Genomic DNA, 22,916 nt, shown 5'->3' on the forward strand with positions numbered 1-22,916 from the left:
GATGTTGAATTAGAGCAGTAATTTCACTACTCATTGCTTCTCTCCAAATGGGTATTTTTATTGCTTTACTAAAACAAGAAGGTTCCATAGGCGAGGAGTGGGAACTTACAGTTGTAGTGTAAGCAAATGTTTTCTTCTTAGGATTGGGTCTCAAGACCATTGTAGGATGTGGACGGGGTGTGGGTGCAGAAATCGGATCAAGTGGCTGTTTCGACGGCAAAGAAGTAGTTGTTGCAGTGTTGGATTCAGAAACCAACGCAAGTTCAAGTCCTGTTCCAGATGATTGTTGCGGCAGAGAACTATCTGAAGACTGAACATGCTGCGGCAAGCATGGGTTTGATCCAGATTCAGTTGTCGATAGCAGAAGATTCTCCTGACCAGTAAAAGATGGCGTGTCTATTTGTCCAGCAGCTGGTTGCTTTTCTGAATTAATTGGCTTAGAAGTCGGCACTGAAAGTGTGAGCCATGGAACAGAATCTATTTCTGAATGTGGTTTACCAAGAATCGAAGCATCAGTGGAAAGAGTTTCCTTGTATAAAAATCGGGACTCATCAAATTGAATATGCCTGCTGACATACAACTTGTTATCATTAGGATTAAAACAAAGATATCCCAAATGATCATTAGAATAGCCAAGAAAAAGACAAGCAACAGTTCTGTATGAAAACTTATGCTGATTGTAGGGCCTAAGTAATGGATAAACCGTACAACCAAAGACCCGTAGAAACTAATAAGCCGGAGCTTTACAAAATAACCTCTGATATGGTGAAATATTTTGTAAAACTGAAGTTGGCAACCGATTTATCAAGAACACAGCAGTAGACATTGCAAAATTCCAAAATCGTTTGGGAACCGAGGAGTGAGCAAGTAATGCAAGACAAATGTCAACAACATGTCGAATTTTCCGATCAACTGTACCATTCTGTTGATGAGTGTGTGGACATGTAATACGATGATGAACACCCTGTTCCTTCAAATAATTATGGACAGTGCGAAACTCCCCTCCCCAATCCGATTGAAATTCAAGCAGTGGAGTTTGAAACTGTCTTTCAACAAGTTTATGAAAATTTATGAAAACAGAACAAACATCACTTTTCTTCTTAATAGGAAATAACCAACAATATCTTGAAAAATCGTCTACAAAAATGACAAAATATCGATCTCCATAAAACGATAATTCAGGGGCAGGACCCCAGACATCACCATGAACCAAGGCTAATGGTTTATTTGCAATAGTTCCAGTCAAAGGCAAAGTAAGTTGTTTACTCTTCCCCAAACAGCAAGCTTCACAAAGGCTGTTGGATGACTGTTTTATTGAAGAATGCGGCAAATTAAACTTTGAAATAAGAAAAGATATTGTTGAGTGTTGAGGATGACCAAGTCTTGAATGCCAATCTGGTTGCGTAGTCCTCGCAGAAACCATAGCTGTAGGATGCTTAACAAGAGGTGGAAATCTGAACTTGTAAATATCATCCTCGGCTGGACCAGTAATCAAAACCCGCTTACTTGGTTTGTGCTTCACAACAAAGCCGCAAGAGTCAAATTTAAAGGTGCAATCATTATCTTTGGCAAACTTATTAACAGATAGTAAACGAGATTGCAGTGTAGGCACATGTAAAAGATTATTCAAATGAAGTTTTGCAGCAGGAGTTTGAATAATACGATTACCAATATGCTGAATATCCAAATCCGATCCATTACCTAAAGTAACCTTGTCCGGTCCCTTATACTCATCAGTGATCTCAAGAGCAGAGAGATCGGGAGTCATATGATGTGAGGCAGCAGAGTCTGCAAACCAAGTTGTGGAATCAGCAGATGTCATAGTAGTAGCTGTATTGGCAGTAATCGGAGTAGAATCCTAATCATAGCGCTTGCGGCACCATTTCGCTTGATGGTTGTTCAAGCCATAAATCTGACAAGGGTTTGGAAACCATCGCTTTGACCCTTTGGAGTTAGAACCTGAACCTCTTGCATTCGGACCACGTTGATTAGATCGTGATCCAGACCGAGTTTGGCGAGAGAAATTCGCAAGAATAGGCGTAGTGGTGGTCGAATGATTGCTACTTTGCAAGAGAATCTCATGAGACATCAACTGAGCAGACAGGTCAGAGAATGGTACCTTCGTTTTGCTAGCAGATAGAGTAGCAATGCTTGGATGATAGTCAGAAGGCAGTAATCGAAAAATTGTTGCATTGAACTCATCGGTGGAAATGGGAGTAGCAGCCGCTGATAACTCATCTGCAATAACTTTTGCTTCTCGCAAAAATAGAGATATAGGTTTGTCACCTAGAGATAGATTCTGAAGGGCAATATGTAATTGAACCCTCTTCGCACTATTACTCGTACCAAAAGCTTCAGATAAAGAATTCCAGGCATCAAAAGCACTCTCAAGACCGGTAACATATGGCATCACCTCCTCCGTAAGAGAGGAACAGATCCAGCTAAGAAGGAGCTGATCTTCCTGAATCCATTTGAGATACTCTGGATTTGGCTCTGGTTGAGAAGTAGTGGAATTTGTGAGAATTGGTGTTGGTTCAGGAGTTCCATCAATGTGTCGGTTCAAATTATAACATTTGATGATAGGAAGAAATTGTGTCTTCCATGCTAAATAATTGGTTTCCTTTAGTTTCAAGGAAAAAGAAAGTTGGGCGTGTGGTAGGGTAGAAAATAAATTCGAAGATTGAAGGGGAGAAGAATGAGAAACATCAGAAGGTGTTGATGAATCTGAAGCCTTTTTTTTTTTTTTTCTTTCCTATGGCTCTGATACCAAATTAACTTAGGAAGGAAGATGAGTATTTTTGTATATCTTGATATGAATGTGTACAGTGTTTAAATACAGAGAGAAGCTCCTGATTCTAAGAAATCTACAAAATACAAGTACACTTTGAATTAATATATCTTATCTTAGACTAACTGTTACTGCTAATATAAGAGAACGATCATCTTTGAACTTTTGACTTAAATAATAAAGTTGCTGCTTCTGTCAAATTATCCCGTGCCTATTTTTATCTTTCTTGATCTTACAGAGCTACTCAGAATTTTCTAGGCAATATTAGGTTGAAATATTAAATCATTTATTAATGAACTCTTAGTCTTGGTCTCTCTTGGAATTTTATTGTATTCTATGTAGAATTATCTACCTGTAATGGCGAGTAAATAATATTTAAACAATTGTAAAAAAAATAAACAATAAAAACAGAAAAATTTAACCATAAAAAAATATCAAGCAATTTCCTTTTTTAAATAAGTGTATTTCATTACACGTTAAATTCTTATAGGCTTTGAAATCACCATCTTATATTATTAACTTTTAGAGTTTGATTTTTTAATAATAAATTTTTTTAAAAAAAAAATTGAATAAAAACTTGACAGGAGTCCACCATAAATCCAAGAGACAGACAAGTGGATCTCTAAATGAAAAAAAAATTACATAGAATTTACTATTATATATTGAGTCAATGGTGGACCAGATTCACTTTAAGACATTATGTATATATGTGGAGAAAGAGATGTCCAACTTTTGGATCACTCTCATCCAACAACTGAACAGAACAATATTCACGGACGCAATAGTCTGAGCCTTCATGTAGTTGAAATACTAAATCATTTAGTGGGGCCACTGAGCTCGTAGTCTTGGTCTATGTATTTTAAAATGTCCACTTTAGCTCTGACGACTGACTCCCTTACACAACAGCAAGAAACCTCCAGCCTACTTATTGTTGTCGGTCTTCGTTGTGTTGGTCATGATATCATAACTGTAGCGTCTTTGAAGCTTTCGATGGGTTGTTGCGGCAGCAAGCGTAGTACCCTCGATGATAATGATACAGGTATATTTTTTATGAGTACAAAGAACTATTAAAGCCGCGCAGGGCTTTGGTGCTCCTTTTTCATGCAAGTTCTATGCTCGTTCTCATGTTTCATTTACTTGGGACTAATTGAGGCGCATTATAATCTCAGATCATGCGTACACGTCCAGAGCACAGCAATCTGCGTCTTCATCTCATGTATATTCCATCGTTCATAGGCCACCGTCACGTCCTAAGACGGACAAAGGGTATGGACAGAAACAATCTATGCAAGCTTTTGTCTCTCAGAATTATGAAGGATTTGGACAGAGCCTATCTGCGTCTTCAACCTCACTTCCCAAGGAGCCTCGTAGTCATACGCCTGTCTCCCAGAATCGTCAAGGACTTGGACATACGCCAAAGGAAACTGGTGAGTTCTTTAATAGATTCGATGAAAACTTGCTTTGACTGAGTCTATATGGACTGGTAATGTAAAATTACAGTAGGATTTTATATGGTTCTCCCTGTAATTTTACACTACGAATCCATATAGAATCGGTCTAATTAAATGATTTTCATTTTACACTATAGATTCATCTACAAGATTGTAGCCAAGGTTTTGGTCCAAGAATAGATATGTGGTCTTCATGTTCCAATATTATAGTTGAATTTGATTCTTTAGTGGTTGTCGCTTGAATCTCCTCTCTTTCCTCATGCCCCTAGCGACTGTTGCTAATTCCGTATCTAACAGTCTTCAAGTTCTTCCACCGACTCAATTCATACATATCCTAAGAGAATCAAATTAGATTGCAGATGCTCTTGCAAAACAGGGTATTCCCAGGACTACGGATTTTATTGCTTGGTTGGCTTTTCTGTATTGTCGATATATCTCTTGTACCAGGTTTTTCACTTAGCATGTTTTATCTTAGGTTGCGAGTTTCGAAGGTTTGATGACTGGGTGTACCCAAATTTCTCATGCTAAGTTTTTCTTGATTTATTAATAATATTTTACTTATAAAAGAAATATTTTCTAATCCTCCTCTAACTAATTGAGGTATGTTATAATTGATCAGATGATAGATACAAGTCACCGGCTGTAGAGTCAGTCGCGTCTAGCTCATCCTTGTTTCCTGAGGAGAGTAAAATTAATCATGCATCTGGCTTTGAGCTAAAGAAATATAGTTTTAAAGAACTAGCAGAGGCAACTGAACATTTCTCCAACAACAATTTCCTTGGCGAGGGTGCTTTTGGCCAAGTCTTTAAGGCAAACCTAGACGGAAAAGAAGTTGCTATCAAGAAACTCAAAATGGTGATGGATACTGAGGTTGACCATAGTGATGAGCAGCCGAAAAATCTCGAGAAACTGTTGGAGGAGCTTGATGTCCTAAGAATTGTGAATCACCCAAATGTTGTTAAAATGGTCGGCTACTGCAATGAACAAAAGAATAAATTGCTCGTTTTAGAATATGTTGCCAATAAGTCCTTGAGGTTTCATTTAAATGGTAAGTCCTTTGTGCCATTTTATTTATTTATTTTGAGTTTGTGATAATTATTTGAATAATGCTAAACAAATTATTTATCAATATAGTGTGAAATTTGCTCTAAATAAGTCAATGTAACATACATTTTTGAAAGCACTGAAAAAGCATATAAATTAAAATTTGTACTTATGAAAATGTGAAAAAAAAAATGACCTAAATTGAGTCGATATAAATATATAATATAAAATGAAAATAAAACCTACATAAAATTTTATATATTTATACTACGAGTCATATGCATTTGACGATATAAATATATAATATAAAATGAAAGTAAAACCTACATAAAATTTTATATATTTATACTACAAGTCATATACATTTAATTTAAACAATAATTGTTTATAAAAAAATTGATGAAAAAGGCATTTTTTTTCTATGAAATGCTAGTTTTGACTAGAGACTAGACAAATATTATAATTGCCATCTCAGCTCTATAAAAAGACCAATTAGCCGAGCTCAAATTGAATTGGTTGGTTTATTTACTTTGTTGAGTTCTTCTCTTCCCTAACACATATATATATTTGTTCTGTTTTAGTATTTATTTAAAGGCTAACTAGATTATAAAAGTATAATATTTACATGTTTTTATATTTTAATCTAAATATTTTAAATTTATTTTTACAATTTATTTGAGTATAATTTTAATAAATTTTAAACTTAATATTTGAAATTCAATTTTTGTACACATATCATTGTACACTAATATAAAAATAGGTCTAAGGCAGCAACAATGAATTATTGTATTTTATATTTTAACTATAACCATAGGCTAATAGTAACATTTTGAATTTTGCTGTATATGTTTCTGCTGTTGAGTATAAACAGCGGTTTATTTATTTTTTTACAATAAATAAAAGGTTATAATTTAATTAAATATAAAATAAACTTTTTCTTATAGTTTATTATTATATAGTAAAAAAAAGTAAATCTTTTATAATAATTTTGAACTGCTGTCTAACTGTTGCCTTAAGAATATTAATATAACAATTATATAACTGCTTCTAAAATACTACTAAATAATAAAAATTTAAATAATTATTAAAATACACAAAAAATATGAAAAAAAAACTCATCAAAGAAAGGAAGTTCGAAAATTTCAATCCAAGATCGATTGATTGGTTTTTTCATAGAGTTGAATATTAATGAAAACGCCATCACAAATTATGTTTTCAATGCTTTGAAAATACTAATTTGATTGGAACTTTTAGAAATATTTGAAATGCTTTTTAAAATGTTAATTTTATAGCAATTTATGTATATATATCATTTAAACATAATTATAAATATGATATTCAATTAACCTTACAAATATATGATCACAGGAAAGAAGCCTTTGGTGTGGTCAGACAGGATGAAAATCGCTATAGGCTCTGCTAAAGGATTACAATATCTCCATAAAGATTGTGAGTAGTCACTCAAATATTCATTACCAACTAAAACAATTTTGCCACACTTCGATGTATTTTTAATTTTTTATAAAAATTGTGCTAATAGTCAATTTTTTCTGATATATTTTTTAATTTTCTTGATATTTATATTTTTCAGGTGATATTAAAATCATACATCGAGATATAAAGGCCGATAATATTCTACTTAGCAATGATTTTGAACCAAAAGTAAGTTCTTTTTATATAGCTTTAATATATAAAAATAAACCAAACTTTTTTTTTTGCATTTTGCTAATCTAATGAAGTAACCAAACTTCTAAGTTCTTTAAACATTATCTAATTTTTGTTAATAAAATATTAAAATCTTTTTTTTAAAACTTATTTGCAAATAGCATGAAAAAAAACAATTAAATTTATCACATTCATCAACTCTTTCTTGAATTTTGAGTCTATTTTTTTATGGGCCAAGTTATGATTCAATCTGAAAAATTTTATTCTACAACTCGAATTGAATAAAAAAATAAAATATTAATAATTGTATTTTTTTTTTCCTTGCTATGTATTGATCGAGATTTTTTGAGAAAATCACTGGATTAGGATCCGAGAGTTTTGAGAGATTGCATCACATTTTTTCATCATGGTGAAACTTTATCTATTTCTATCCATGGACATAAATCTTATGATTGAATTATGTTAAATTTCTTGTGTCTTTTTTTTTTTTTGTATTACGATTAAAAGAATGCATTTGTACTTAAAATTGTGCACTTGTTTTAGCATTATTTTTGTAAATGATGCACATCTAATAATGATGAGATCTTATTCTATTGAGAAGAGATAATATGCAATTATACTTATCTAATTTCATTGTATGGCTAAGAATTTTAATGTGCAGTAGATATCTAAATGAATTTTAGCAGCAGCTAATGGTAAGGATAATATTAGATCAACTAGAAAATGAAGTAGAATGACAAAATTATAATAATATTTCACAATTTCAAAATATAAATTGGACAAAATTTTTAATCATTTCAAATTTAGCTTTAAATAATGAATTAAATTATCAAAACGTGAAAAATACTTTTTTAGTAATTAAGTCTTTTGCATGTTAATCTTCTCCTCGTGCTTCTCAATAATCAGAAAAGATATCTCTCCAAGTTTTGCTCTCAAACCTTATTTCGAATTAATCCTATCTATTTAGAATCAACTTAGCTTGGAAGGACCTCTCATGTACAATGACAATTTTGCTCTTTTCTCTAGATCACATTGTTGGACCCATTAATCAAGTCCAACATTTTATCTTTAATGTTATTGATTCTACAAATAGTGTTATTTGTTATGTAAATAATTCTATCTTCGAGTTTTGATTCATTCGAGTCTTTTACCTCAAAAATAGACATGGCAATAAATTTTTATTATAATTTAAATGGGTGTGCATGAACTACTGACTTTGCTGTCATATTATACATAGATTTCTAGGATTGCTTGTTTTGTTTAGTATAGTTCAATTTCAGGTTGTAGGAAATTTATTTGTAGCAGCTACTTCTCTTTTTAGGTCATTTTAGAAATCTTATGGTCGTTATATTATTGTTTATGAGTTCATAATCAAAGTCTTCCACCAATTCTATCAATCTAGATATTATGTTTTTTTTTGTTTGTGTGGTTGCTTATCTTGTGGATGTTTAATTTTAGCACTCTTTGCTCTGCTATAGATTGTTCTTTGATGATGTATTTTTGACTAGGTTATTTCCATTTCTTATTTTATTATTGTCGGTTTAAAAACATTTTCTGTTGTTAGTATGCTTTATAGATATTTTATTGAAGATGTTTTTCATTTCAATTATTGTCTTGTGTTTTTTGTTTTATAATAATTTCATTAGGATATTACTGTTAGGATTTCTTTTTCTTTAGATTGTTATAGTTTTAATAAAATTTTTGAGAAATATAAATAAAATAGTGATTTTATGAAGGATTATTTATGTGAAATGAGATAATAGATTGATATGGTATGTATAGCGAGTCTTAACAAATTATAACTATTATATACTTTTTAATATTTTTTAAAAATAAACGTATTTTATATTTCTATTCTCTATTGACTTATCATACTATATTAGTCATATGCATGTATTTGTCATATATCATTACTTGTTATGCCATATTTTGTGGTACTAATATGATATCAATGCTCCACTATATCATTACTCTAATTTTTGAATAATTTTGATTCACTTAGGGTGTGTTTTGGGTAATTTTTTATCTCATTAATAAAATATTACCCTTACTTCTTAATAAAATAAGATAAATTAAAAGCTTCACCTTCTATTTTTCTTTAAAAAAATCATATTTATTATGTTGATATATATCGAGATTAAATAAAAAACTTGAAATCAATTAAGCTAAATGAAAAGTGCCAATGAAGAGAGTGTGAGGTTTTGAGACTTTTATTTAGAGAATACATAAGAAGAATAGAGTGTATATTGATAGACATAGATAGCAAGAGGAGGCTAAGTGAAATAATTTATTTAAAAAGGGCTTATTTTCATCTTTTTTTTCTCGAAAAATATGATAATATGAAAACTCAGAAAAAAAATGTTGAAATTTTATTATTCCTCTATTCTATAATCTTTCTTTTATATTTTTTTCTAGGAAAACTCAGAAAAAAATGTTGAAATTTTATTATTCCTCTGTTCTATAATCTTTCTTTTATATTTTTTTCTAGATGTCCCATAATATTATCTACTTTCCTTTTTTTATAGTATAGTTAACATATAAATTAACTATTATAATTGTTGTTGTTGGAATCTCCGATCTCCACGTAACAGAAAATAAGAAAATAAAAAAAATAAAGAAGAAGGAAAAACACAAAGAGATTTACGAGTTCGGACCAATATTTTGAGGATCATCCTATATTTCGAAAGATGGGATCCTTTATTTATGATGAGTTACAGATAAGAGAACAACCACATACAAGCACAAGTTCAATTACAGGTCAACAAAATGGCAGAGAAAACAATCACAACATTTTTTTACTTTGCGCACTTTTTTATACTCAAAACAGAGTATGTCTACTCCTTAAATAGCAGACTTAACGACCTTGCCTCCCATAAAAAGACTAAAAGGCCCTCACTTCTTTTAAATGAAGGCGGATAAATAAAATGATATTGTTCCTTTTAAATCTCTCAAACGTTTTGAGCACTTAAAAAAATCCGTGCATTCTAAACTTTTGGGCTTCCGACCTCTTCAAGTCTTAGTGAGTCTTCAAGCCTTCGGGCTTTCCTTCTTGCCTTGCAAGCTTCCGAGCATCCGAGCTCCTGAGCTTCTAGACAACTTGCCTGCCTTGACGAGCATTCGAGCTCCACTAGCCTTGCGAGCATCCCGGACTCCATTAGCCCTGCAAGCATCCGAGCTACTCTTGCTCTAGCGAGTCTTCAGGCTTCCAGGCTATTCTCGTCCTCTAGCCTTCTTTTATTAGGTCTGCCTTACTCAACCCTGCTTCTATCATGCAGGTCTTTCTTTCAGCAAATTACCCCCCATCAACAGGTCATCACACCTCGTCATAGGTCACCACCTCATCTTATCATTTGCTAGGCCATCTGCTGATCGTCTAATCTCTCTTTCTCTATTTTTATCCAGAAGTTCTGAGCTCTTTTGAAGAATTTGAGCATCAGTCCTTTAATTCTCCACCTTACGTGAACTTCTTCAACACATGTGAATCCTCATTCCCTCTTCGACCTGACCCTCATCATTCTTCGGTCAACCTCAATAAGCTTAGCTTCCTTTTGAACTTGTTAACTGGTAAAGTCTTGGTTAGTGCATCGGTAGGGTTTTTTTCTGTGTGGATTTTCAAAACCTTGACAATGCCTTTAGATACTAAATCTTTAATGAAATACAATATGATATCTATGTGTTTGGTTCTTTCATGATGCACGTTGTTCTTTAACAAACTAATGCACTCTGAGAATCACAAAACACCTCCACTGTCTCTTGTTTGAATCCAAGCTCCTCCATCAGACCTTTTAACCAGATTCCCTCCTTAATGACTTCTGTCAAAGCCATATACTCGACCTCTGTGGTTGAAAGAGCTAAAACATATTGCAGACCTAATTTTCAGCTTACAATATTTCCACCAACAGTGAATACGTACCTTGACATCGACCTCCTTTTGTCCAAATCAGCTGCATAATTAGAATCATAAAAACCTATGACCTTTAGACTTTATTTCCTGACATAATTGAGTTTCAGCTTCTGTGCACCTCTAATATACCTAAGTACCCATTTCACAATATTCCAGTGATCTCTTTCTGGTTTGCTCATAAACCTGTTGATAACTCCGACTGGATAAGTCAAATCCGGCCTTGTTCTGATCATAGCATATATGATGCTACCAACAACACTTGAATATGAGAACATTTCTTTGAATGACTCATAAAACTCCTTTGAATCCTTGCTTGAACTCAGCTTGAAATGAGCCCTCAATGGAGTATTCATAGCCTTTGCTTAGTCCATTCCAAATGTTATTAAAACCTTCTGCACGTAATCCTCTTGAGATAGAGTTAATCGGTTTCCAATTCTATCTCTCTGAATGCTCATTCCTAGGATTTTCTTTGCATACCCCAAAACCTTCATATCGAATTTCACTCTCAGCATTTCTTTCAATCTCTTGACCTCTGATTGATCCTTTGCTACTATCAATATGTCATCTACATATATCATTAAATATATTAGAGATTGATCTTTAAGTTTTTTAAAATAGACATAAGAATCAAAATTGCTTCTCTAAAATGCATTATCCTACATAAAAGAGTCAAATCTCTGGTTCTATTGTCTAGGCGACTATTTTAGACCATAAAGAGACCTCTGAAGCTAATAACCCAATCTTCTTTCCCTTTTTCCTCAAAACCCTTTGGTTGGTTGTTTCATGAAAATCTGCTATTCCAGAGTTCCATGTAAGAATGTAGTCTTCATATCCATTTGTTCCAATTCTAGATTATGATATACCACCTATGATAAAACAAAACTCGGATTGAAACATGTTTCACCACAGGAGAAAATATTTTATTATAATCTATTCCTTCTACCTACGAGAAACCCTTAGAAACCAGTCTTGCTTTGAACCTGGATTGTTCCACACCTGGAATGCTCGACTTTCTCTTTAAAATCCATCTACACACTATAACCTTTTCTTTTCATGTTTCTTGTTGAGAATCTAAGTGTTATTCTGCTTCAGTGACTTTATTTCCTCCTCCATTGCTTCCTTCCACTTTCTCCAGTCCTTAGTTTGCTTAGCTTCTTGATATGACTTTGGTTCTTCTATTTCGATCTCTTCTGCAGGTGTGAAGGCAAAAGCCATAGTCTTAACCTCGTTATATCTTGAAGAGGGTTTGATTTCTTTTTTACCTCTATCCTTTGCAAGCATATAATCACTAAGATCTTCTTGCTCGGAATCCACCTCTTCCTCTAGCCTTTGTCCCGATTCTGCATCATCAGTGTTCTTGGATTCATCATCTGAAGAGATGTCCTTCTCTTTAGATTCGGATGAACTCTCAATTGTTCTCTGAGGAACTCCACCTTGATCTTTAGTCCCTTCACTATTCTTGTTCTGCAAAGTAGGAACCTAAAGAGTAATAGTCTCATTTTCTGATATTCACCCGGTAACCTCTTCCACCTTCTCTTCCTGCAAATCCTTGAACACTTGTTCTTAATTGAATCTTACATCTCTGCTAATAACACACTTCTTCTCCTCCATCAACCAAATCCTGTAACATTTGATTCCTTGAGGATATCCAATTAGTATCCTTTTTCTTACTCTTGGCAATAGTTTACCCTAATTTATATGGATGTAAGCCATAAAACCAAATCTCCTCAAGTGTGAATAGAAAGGCTCAGTCCCTGACCACATCTGTTGTGTAACATTCAACTCTATAGCAGTAGATGGGAACTTATTGATCAAGTATACACACGTAGATGCAGCTTCGGCCTATAAATTTTGAGATAAACCCAGCTCACTGAGCAAGATTCTAACCTTTTCCATTATTGTCTTATTCATCTTTTCTGCAATACCATTCTACTATGGTGTATAAGCATGTGTTCTGTGCCTCCGAATTTCCTGCTTCCTACAAAATGAATCAAAACTTTGATTACAGAATTCATGACTATTGTTTATCCTCAATGTCTTTATCTTCTTTCCTATTTGATTCTCCACTAAGTATTTTCATTCCACTAAGTATTTTCATTCCACAAACTTCACAAAGGCTTCATTATTTGATTTCAGAAAAAGAATATAAACGTTCCTTGAGTAATCATTAATAAAGGGGATGAAATACCGACACTTTGATAGAGATCAGAAAGGAATATTTGGTGATCCCTATAAGTCTGAGTGAATGTAGTCAAGAATTCATTTTGTTGTATGCTTTTCAGTCTCAAAGGACAACTTGTGAGATTTACCAAAGACATAATTTTCATAGAAACTTAGAGATGATAGATTAGTACCTTCAAGAAGACCCTTTTTGAACAGATTCTCCAATCCCTTCTGACTCATGTGTCCAAACCTGTTGTGCCAAAGACAGGTTTGATCCAGAGTAGTCTCGGATGGATTTGTTTTACCAAAAATCATTTTATCTTGCAAAACATACAGACCTTCTATCAGCTCTCCTTTGATGATAACTCTGTAGTCTTTGACAATCTTCATTATGCCTTTCTGAGCCTTGAACCAGCAATTTTGTAATTCAAGTGCATCAAGAGAAATAAGGTTTCTTTTGAGTTCAGGAATGTACCTCACTTAAATTAACATCACAGTCGAGCCATCATGCATGATGATTCGTACTGTTTCGACTCTTTTGACGTTGCCGGTTGTGTTGTTTCCCATCTTGACTCTGTCTCCATCTCTTTCTTCAAATGTGGCAAACCACTCTTTTCTCGGGGTCATGTGGAATGTTGTCGCCTGAATCCAATGTCTACTGTTCTCTAATCTCTGACTCAGTGATGGACAATACGTTAAAGTTTTTATAGTCAAAACTTTATAATTTTGCATATTTTTGTTTGCAATTGCTGCTTTACCCTTCTCATTTTGAGAAGCCTTCTGATTATTTTTCCTCAAATAACAGTCCTTCTTGAAGTGACCTTTCTTGCCATAATATCAGCATTCAGCTTTGCTCTTGGACTTCAATTTGCCCTCGATTTGCTCTTACCCTTATTATTGTGGTCTCTATACTCAGATCTTCCTCTTACTACTAGACCTTCACCCTAATTTCTTATACCCTTCCGAGCATTGAGTTCTGCTTCTTTGGACCTTGCTGTTGTTTTCACCTCTTCAGCCATGATATTGTTTCTTGAATACTTCAGAACCTACCTCAATTGTTCATAAGGAGAAGGCAAAGAATTCAATAGATACACTGTTTGAAATTCTTCCTCCACCTTAATTTACGGATTCTACAAGTCGAACAACATCTTCTAGAAAACGTCCAAGTTCTCCTCAGTGGTCTTGTCCTCATCCATCTTGAAGCCTGAAACCCTCTGCATCAGGTATATTTTGTTGGGTAAAGATTGTTCCAAGTAGAGTTTCTCCAGAAGTCTCTAGATCCCAAAAGCAATCTTCTCATGGATCACTTTTCTAATAATCTGACTTGAGAGACACAAAACTATAAAGTTCCTGACCTTTTTACTCCTTTCTCTTCTTGACCATTTGACAGGCTCCTCAATATCTTTCTCTATCGATCTTGCTTCTTGATTCAAGGTGATGATTGAAGCAACCCCAGAAGATTCTGAGGTTTTAGGAGTTATAGAAAGAATTCTTTTCTGGACTGGAGTTCTTGGTTTCTTTGATTTATTTTTTTTCTAAAGATTCCATGTTTCTGGATCATCATTGAGAGCATCTTGCAGCCCTATGATCTCAAGACTTATCTCGAATTTTTCTTTCCAAAGCATGAAATCTCCTCTCCTATCAAACTTTTCAACATCAAGTTTCTGCATCGTCGACGCCTTTCTCTTCTCAATCAGGTTTCAAGAAAACTGACCGCCGACGAACCTCTCCGCTCACAAACCATGCTCTGATACCACTTGTTATTGCTAGAGGCTTAAACTTCGATCTCTGGTGAGCGATATAATAGAAAATAAGAAAAGAAAGAAAAGAAAGAAAAAATACAAAGAGATTTACGAGTTCGGATCGATCTTTTGAGGATTGTCCTATGTCTTGAAAGAAACAATCCTTTTTTCACAATGAGTTATAGAGAAAAGAACAACCACACATAAGAAAACTCGATTATAGATCAACAAAATGGCAGAGAAAATAATCACATCGCTTTTTCACTTTATGCACTTTTTCATACCCAAAACAGAGAGATGTTTGCTCCTTAAATAGTAAACTTAAGGACCTTGGCTCTTATGAAAGGACTGAAAATTTCCTCACTTCTTTTAAATGAAAGAGGGTAAATAAAACACCATCGTTGCTTTTAAACCTCTCAGATGTTCCAACCACTTTAAAGAATTTGTGCATTCTGAGCTTCAGAGCATTCTGAACTTCCGGGCTTCTGACCTTTTTATGCCTTAGCGAGTCTTTGAGCCTCCGAACTTTCCTTCTTGCCTTGCAAGCTTCCAAGCATCTGAACTCCTGAGCTTCTGGATAGCTTGCCTGCCTTGACGAGCATTTGGACCCCACCAGCCCTACAAGCATCCCAGGCTCCATTAGCCCTGCAAGCATCCGGGGTACTCTTGCCCTGGCGAGTCTTTAAGCTTCTGGGCTATTCTCACCCTCTAGCCTTCTTTCATCAAGCATGCCTTACTGATCAGCCCTGCTTCCATCAGGCAGGTCTACCCTTCCTTCTGATAGGTCGTCCCTTCAGCAAATCACCCCATCGAGTCGTCACCTCATTTATCATCTGCCAAGCCATCTATTGGTCGTCTGATCTCTCTCTCTGTTTTTATCTAGAAGTTCCAAGCTCTTTTGAAGAATTCAAGCATAAGTCCTTCAATAATCTTATTTAATTTTATCTTATTTCCAACATTAATCTTTATTACCATTTTTTTTCAAATGAGAATTCAAATAATCACTTAGCATTTAATTCAAATCATATGTTATTAATGATAATTTGGTTGTTTTAATAAAACTTAAGGGTGTATTTAGTTATAGAAAACATACCTATTTTTTAGAAAATATTTTCTTATTTTTTAAAAATTAAAAAATACATTTATTTTAATTTTTTTACTCTAATTGAAAATTTCTATTTTCTAAATTTTATAAAAGAAATAGAAAATATTAAAATGATTATTTTTCATGTTTTCTTTATTATATTCAAAAATTAAAAAACATGATTTTTCAAAATAAAAAACACGAAACTCTGTGTACAAATATACTTTACATAAATAAAACATGATTTTAATAATTATATTTATATATCCAAGTATGTATGTATAATTTTTTTCTTTTCTTTTAAATTAATGTAAAATATATGAATTTTTTTCTTTATTTTAAATTAATACAAAAAAAAAGTTAGAGAGTAATATAAAAAAAAATGTTAATTTGAACATATATTCTAGTTTTTTAAATTGAAAATAATTTTGAATATTACATGAAATGAACATATTTTCTTAATTTTCTATGGAGAACAAAACAAAAACAAAAATGAAAACAAAACTGGCGATACAAAACAGAAAATTATTTTTCATAACTAAACATACTCTAATATTTTCATTTTATGTTAAAGATGACTACAATTGAAAAGTTAATAGAAAAAAATTATCTTTTAACGAAAATAACTATAATTTCTTAATTTATGTGAAAAAGGAAAGTGAAATAAATGATGGGACGAAGAGAGTATAATGAGTATAAAACAACTCATGAGAATTGTATGAGCGTAGATCTTAGAGTCTTTATGACACAATTAACGATTCTCTTTATTTTCATATTGACCTTACTCTAGCTTCTTTAAGGGTTATTGTTTCCTTAATGATTCAATACATATACTCATTATATGCTATGTATTCATAATGCATCACTTTAGAAACTTTAAACATATATACTGAAATCACTTTTATATCAGGTTGCAGATTTTTCTCTTGCTAAATTTTTGCCCAATGCTACTAATGTTAGCCATATCACCAGTATATTGAGGGGAACAAATGTGTAAGACATACATTTTTTTTATTTTTTATTAATATGTTGATATAATTATTTCTTTCTTAACTATGTTGATATATGACATTGTTACTAAGTTCACTTTTTTTTTAATAGTTAAATAATATAATAAATTATAATTAAGTAAAAATTTTATAGTATATTTATTTTCTTAAAAAATTAATTTTATTTTTTATTGCAGTTATGCTGATCCAGAACATGGTGAAAACCAAAAAGTCTCTGAGAAATCAGATGTTTATTCCTTTGGTGTTGTGCTAATGGAGCTAATTAGTGGAAGAAAACTTATTGATAAAAATATTAATATTATTGATTGGGTATGCGTCATAATAGTGTAAAATCTTTTTTTTTCAATTTGGAATTTTTTAAGAAAATGTAAAGTTTTTAATATTTTATTTAAAAATGTGATTAATCAAATTTTTTTAAATTGATAAATAAAATATAGTTTAATTTAGTTAACATGAGCTAATAATTTAAAATATGTGGGTAAATATATTAATATAATTTAATTCTATCGATTTTTATTTTTTCTATATTTGCATATATTTGCAATTAGAATAGAGAATTAAAGTATAATTTAGATTAAAAAGGACGTTTTATTTATCAATATTTAGGCAAAGGATCAAATTACAGAAACTTTGGGTGGTGGAGACTACACAGTTCTTGTTGACTCCATAAGACATTGTTATGATGAAGAGAAAATTAAAAGGATGATTGAGGCACTTATTGATCCCAAATTGGAGAATTATGAAGAAGAGCAAGTAAAAAAAATGATTTTTTGTGCTATAGCTTCCATAAAAAACGTTTCAAAGGTTCGTCCAACAATGCAAAAGGTAAAAAATCAATTCCATATATATGATTAATTGATATTCTAATGAGAGAGATTACATGCCTTTAATCTTTTATTAACTCATTATTAAATTGTCAAGCCAGATAATTGGGGTTCTTGAAGGGACAATTAAGCCTTCAGAGAGAATATTGGATTGGGAATACAACAAATCCGCACCAAGTATGATATCTATTTTGATTTTGATAAATTATTTGTAACTTTGGTAGTGTTTTTGATTTTGTTTCGATAAACTTATTGATAATTATCTTTGGTCATAGTTTTATCATATATAATACTTCTCTAAATAACCTTTTTTCCTTGATTTAGATAACAACAATGGTGATCTCCTCCAACCTGTAGTGCAGAGGCTTTTTATGATTCCAGAAGATGATGATGACAATGTGGAGTTTCAAAATTTTAAGCCAACAATTTTTACATATGAGGAACTTGAAATTGCAACAGAACATTTCTCCTCAAACAACTTCCTTGGAGCGAGTCGTCTTGGTCATGTATGTAAGGGACAACTAAGTGGTGTAACGGTTACAATTAAGAAATTCATGCAAGCAGATATATTTGAGGACATTAAAGGCATTAGTTGTAGTGTTCATCATGAAAATCTCGTTAACCTAATTGGATACTGCGATAAAGGAGGCAACAAACTGCTTGTTTATGAGTTTTTTCCAAAGGAGAGCTCTCTGAGATCTTATTTACATGGTATGCTCTTTACCTTGCACCACTTAACAAAGAGGTAAATATTAAGTATAGGTTAGTATATAGTACTCGTTGTGAAATAACTATTAGTTGACTAAGTATAAAGAATACGCTCGTCCAAAGTTAGACTAAAAATATTATCTCTAGATTTTCTTCTATCTTTACCTTTTACAAAGAAATTTGCTTTCAACCTTTTCTTTTTCTCAAATGCTTTTCCTCCTTCTTTGCCATATTAGTACACTATTTTCTACTCTATCTAAGAAGATTGTCTTTATTTCCCCTCATCAAGGAAGTGGGTTTTTCTCTACACCTCCGAGTGAGATTATATATAACTGTATGTTCTATTTGTTTCCTATTAGAACTTCAAAGTGAAGAGATTTTTGTAAGTTGGTTGAATAGCTAATAATAATTATGATTGAAACTTTGCATGTTATCTCGGTATTGTGTTTTTTTCTTAGCAAAATTGATTTTGCAAGCTAAGATCGATTTTGACACCTTTAAGGATATTCATGCCTACTGGTTTGGCACCTTGTCCCTTAAAACTTATAAGAAACTAAAAAAAGTTAGGAGTTTTTTCTTTTTCCCTACTAAGTTTCTTCTAGGCCTTTTCTCCATACTCTTTATTTAGTAACTGTAAAACAAGGTTAGTACAGACTCTCAGTAAAAGTCTTATCTTAAGGTAACATTACAATTTTAGCCTTTGTTAATATAAGATTCCCCTTTTTAGTGGTTATTATGTTATGAATATCATTGCCATGGAAGTACGACACTATAATATATGTTAATAAAGTCTTTCATGATGGACCAAATCGAGCAGTCTAGGGTTTCTTCTACTTAAGCCAGTGTGAGCCTATGCTCTATTTGCGTGAGCTTAGTAAAGTAATTTATTTCAATCTTTTTAGACCTGAGTTATGTATTTTATTTTTCTAATTAATGACTATTTATATTTTTAACAAAAATATATGTATACACTTGGAATATTTAACATTCATCCATTGATTTCTTGTTATGCTTTTAATGCAGGCAATTTACTATTTTTTTCATAAATAGTTAATTTACAAATTTATTCTATTTCTGTTTTACATTTTAGCTTGAACATTTAACTTCATTTTAGATCCACGTTTATTATCCCAGCAATAATAATATTATTCTAGTATAGAAATTTTGTCTTATAAAGATGGATTGCATGGTAGAAAATGGGAGATCAAGTCTGGATTGGCAAAAAAGAGTGCAAATCGCCTTAAGCATAGCTAGAGGATTGGAAAAACTACAATGTAAGTATAATGTTGGTTTTGAGTTTAGGTCGTATTCGCTAGACCTTGATTATTTTTTTTATTTAAAATGGTATTCATTATATGAGTTTTCACCTTTCATTTGTGATATATATTATTTTCAGATATTCCATGGAATATATACGAGGATCTCAATGGTGATAATATTTTTCTTAGTAATAATTTTAAACCAAAGGTATTACTACACACTAAATCTTTCTTATATGATCATAACTATAAATCTTTCTAATAAATTTGCATGATTTCATGTTATGTTCATGAAAATTTATATCGAAGTAACTTATTAATTGATAGATAATTATATTTTTAATTATAATAAAAAATATATAAATTTTTTAAAAAGTTGAGAAAATACACTAGGCATAAATTAAGGATTGAGTTGGCTTCAATACCATATTAAGAAAATAGATCAACTTATACATAGGACAATATAAAAGGAGGTGGTCTAAGTTTTTATAAATTTCGATATAATAATTTGTTTATATGTGTAATTTATATAAAAACTCAATTATTTTGAACTTTTGAAGCCTTTTTTAAAATTAGTTATTCTTTAATTTAAGATATCAATATGTTGAAACTATTTAAAATGAAAACTACTTTATCTTTGATGTTAAATTATACAATACAATAAAGTTATTTGGCCATTGTTCTCCAGTTTGCAGAGTATAAACATGCTGGTTTTTTCTCAAATTCTACTATTCCTTTATCTAGCAGGTAAATATGAATATGTTATTTGTTAACTGAGTTTGAAATTATATCGTATCTAAGAACATGGTATACTTTGACATATTAGGAGGAAAAAGCATATATCATACTTTAATGCACCTTACAAAATATTTGTTGAACAAATTTTGATATTTCAATATTTTTCATCTCCAACTGCAGTTCTACAAATTCTGAAGATATCAAGGCTGATGTTTATTTCTTTGGTGTGATTCTTTTGGAGTTGATTACCAAGAAACAACATGTTGATGATAGAAGTTCCAATGGTCACAATGATATAGTTAACTGGGTATATATCTATTTCTCAATTAATACAATATAGAAGTAATATAATACTGTATAAAAATTTTAGGCATAATATTTTTGAATTAGTGATGAGTATTGGGAATAAAATTGAGAGACATCAAAAGGATTTTTTTTTTTTCAAAGATCAATTTATTGTAAATTTGTGGAACAATAGTCCACTTTTTAAGATTTTTTTGTTTTAAAATTTTAAAGTAAGAAAATGGTCAAATATATACTCATGTCGATATACTATTTCATATTAGCCTATTAAACAGAAATAGTTCGGGTTATTGTTAACTATGTGAGAAATTTTGTTGATTAAAGTTTAAATTTTCATAAAATAATGATATGGTACTCAACTAATTTTATTTTTTTATAACGTAGTTAGTAAAATTTAGAGTACAAATATCAATATATTTTACCAATTTTATTTTTTTCTAATAAATTATCAATGATATAACTAATTTATATTTAGTTGTTATAATCTTTATAAATTTAAGTGTTTGAATATATTATAATTTTAGTTTAGGTATATAGTAAGTTAATTCAATTAGTATAGAGGTATAAGTACATATTCAGCCTTAAAAACTTCATTCTCTTTCATTTATAAATTTTCTATATAACTTGTCTTATTTTATATTTATCGTTGAAAATTCAGGTTGCGCCTTTATTTAAAAAAGCATTGGATATCGGCAAATATGATGACCTAATTGATTCTAATTTACAAAATTCCTATACAAAAGATCAAATAGTTCGAATGTTATATTCTGCTGCAGCTTGTGTGTATAAACCTACAGAGTTTCGTCCACAAATTGGCCAGGTAAATCTACAAGAACTAGATATTATGTTGCTTTCATGTCATTGTATCAATTGGATTAATTTTCATAAGAATATAATTATGGGAACTACAACTTAGAAAAAGTAAATCAGTAGGGAGTCCTAACGGCTAATAAAATAAAGATCTATTTGATATTATTGTAGGAATATCTATTGAGAAAAATACTATCTTAAATATATTAGTAGAAGTATACTAAATAATGCAGGTGTGAAATAAATGGATTAAATAGTAAATTTTTTTAATTTTCAATTTAGTATAAGTTAATCATTTTATCATTTTTGTATATGTAATATAGATAATTCAAGTCCTAAGAGGAACAATGGAGCTAGAGAATATATGGCGCCTCCGAGATAATAAGATTTTTCTGCGAAATAAATCATCGGATATTGTTCATTCCAACTAATACTAAGCAGGACTTAATCATAGCATGCTGGCAACTTTGGCTAATTATTGCTCTTCTACGTAGCAGCGACTCTCTTAGAGCTTCTTTCCGAGAAATATAGGGGACTTATGTGTCATTTATTGGTATGCACTCCATCCAATGAATATTATAGGGAATTCTAGTTGGTCTATCTTCTAATAACGTTTGTACTCAGCTTTAGGTTCGTTTGAAATAGCTCTTTGCTTTTGATGTCTCATGCTAGCTAAATTGTAACTGTGGATATTGTGAATAGTTTTATTGCTTGGGAGAGGTTCAATTTATTTATAGTTGTTGATTGGGATGAAGTCCAGATTGTGGCTAAATTGGTTCATAAGGTTTTTTTTGTTACTTTGGCTCACCATCTAGTTTTGTGATTTTTGGTAAATTTGAGGACTAATTCTCTCTTTATAAGCTGCTATATGGTTGAATTTTTTGTTACAATTTTCCAGTGTCTTCAAAGGTTTGAAAAATAAATTTTAGGATTTAGTTTTTTTTCTTTTGTGATTTTTGGTGACATTTTATATAACACTCTAATTTTTAGAGAAAAATAATAATTGTGGTTATTATTGGAAATAAAAATAAAATTTATGAAAATTTAAGGATAGAATTTAAATTAAATTTGGATTTAAAAGTGAAGTTCTTACGGGTTTGGGTGAAAAATAAAAATTTAAAGAGGTGGATAAAAAAATGTAATTTAATTTAAAAGGGACAAGGGAGTAGTTATCAAAGCCAGCGTGGGTTTGGCCCACTGTAAAGATTTTTAGATAATTTTATTAGGTGAAAAAATTAATATTAGATTTTATATATTTAAAAAATTTATTAATTAATTTTTATTTTAAAATTATTTAATTAAAATATTTTATATTTTATAAAATTAAAATTTTTAATTTTTTTAATCAAATAAATTCCTATTCATCTTTAATACTATTTAATTTATTTAATTTTAATTCATTTTATTTTGATCATTCCATTCT

General features: G+C 31.3%; 1 protein-coding gene across 3 annotated transcripts; it reads left to right on the plus strand.

Moving 5' to 3' along the window:
- Positions 1 to 3,637: 3,637 nt before the first annotated feature.
- On the plus strand, positions 3,638 to 22,290 carry LOC110625881. 3 transcript variants are annotated; one of them, XM_021771567.2, is made up of 16 exons: positions 3,638 to 3,827; positions 3,958 to 4,215; positions 4,859 to 5,287; positions 6,652 to 6,732; positions 6,875 to 6,945; positions 16,752 to 16,834; positions 17,028 to 17,160; positions 17,458 to 17,676; positions 17,777 to 17,852; positions 18,000 to 18,386; positions 19,577 to 19,657; positions 19,780 to 19,850; positions 20,331 to 20,389; positions 20,561 to 20,687; positions 21,342 to 21,503; positions 21,817 to 22,290. In XM_021771567.2, the coding sequence occupies exons 1-16, from the start codon at positions 3,641 to 3,643 to the stop codon at positions 21,922 to 21,924; spliced, it is 2,532 nt and encodes an 843-aa protein (XP_021627259.1). In that variant the 5' UTR covers positions 3,638 to 3,640; the 3' UTR covers positions 21,925 to 22,290. The 3 variants fall into 3 exon arrangements, 1 of the variants encoding a protein (XP_021627259.1); XR_006352553.1 differs by lacking the exons at positions 20,331 to 20,389; positions 21,817 to 22,290 and having other exon boundaries at positions 21,342 to 21,507; XR_002489627.2 differs by lacking the exons at positions 19,780 to 19,850; positions 20,331 to 20,389; positions 21,817 to 22,290 and having other exon boundaries at positions 21,342 to 21,507.
- Positions 22,291 to 22,916: the final 626 nt, after the last annotated feature.

Source organism: Manihot esculenta, chromosome 11 (assembly GCF_001659605.2).
Source record: "Manihot esculenta cultivar AM560-2 chromosome 11, M.esculenta_v8, whole genome shotgun sequence".
Taxonomy (NCBI): Eukaryota; Viridiplantae; Streptophyta; class Magnoliopsida; order Malpighiales; family Euphorbiaceae; genus Manihot; species Manihot esculenta.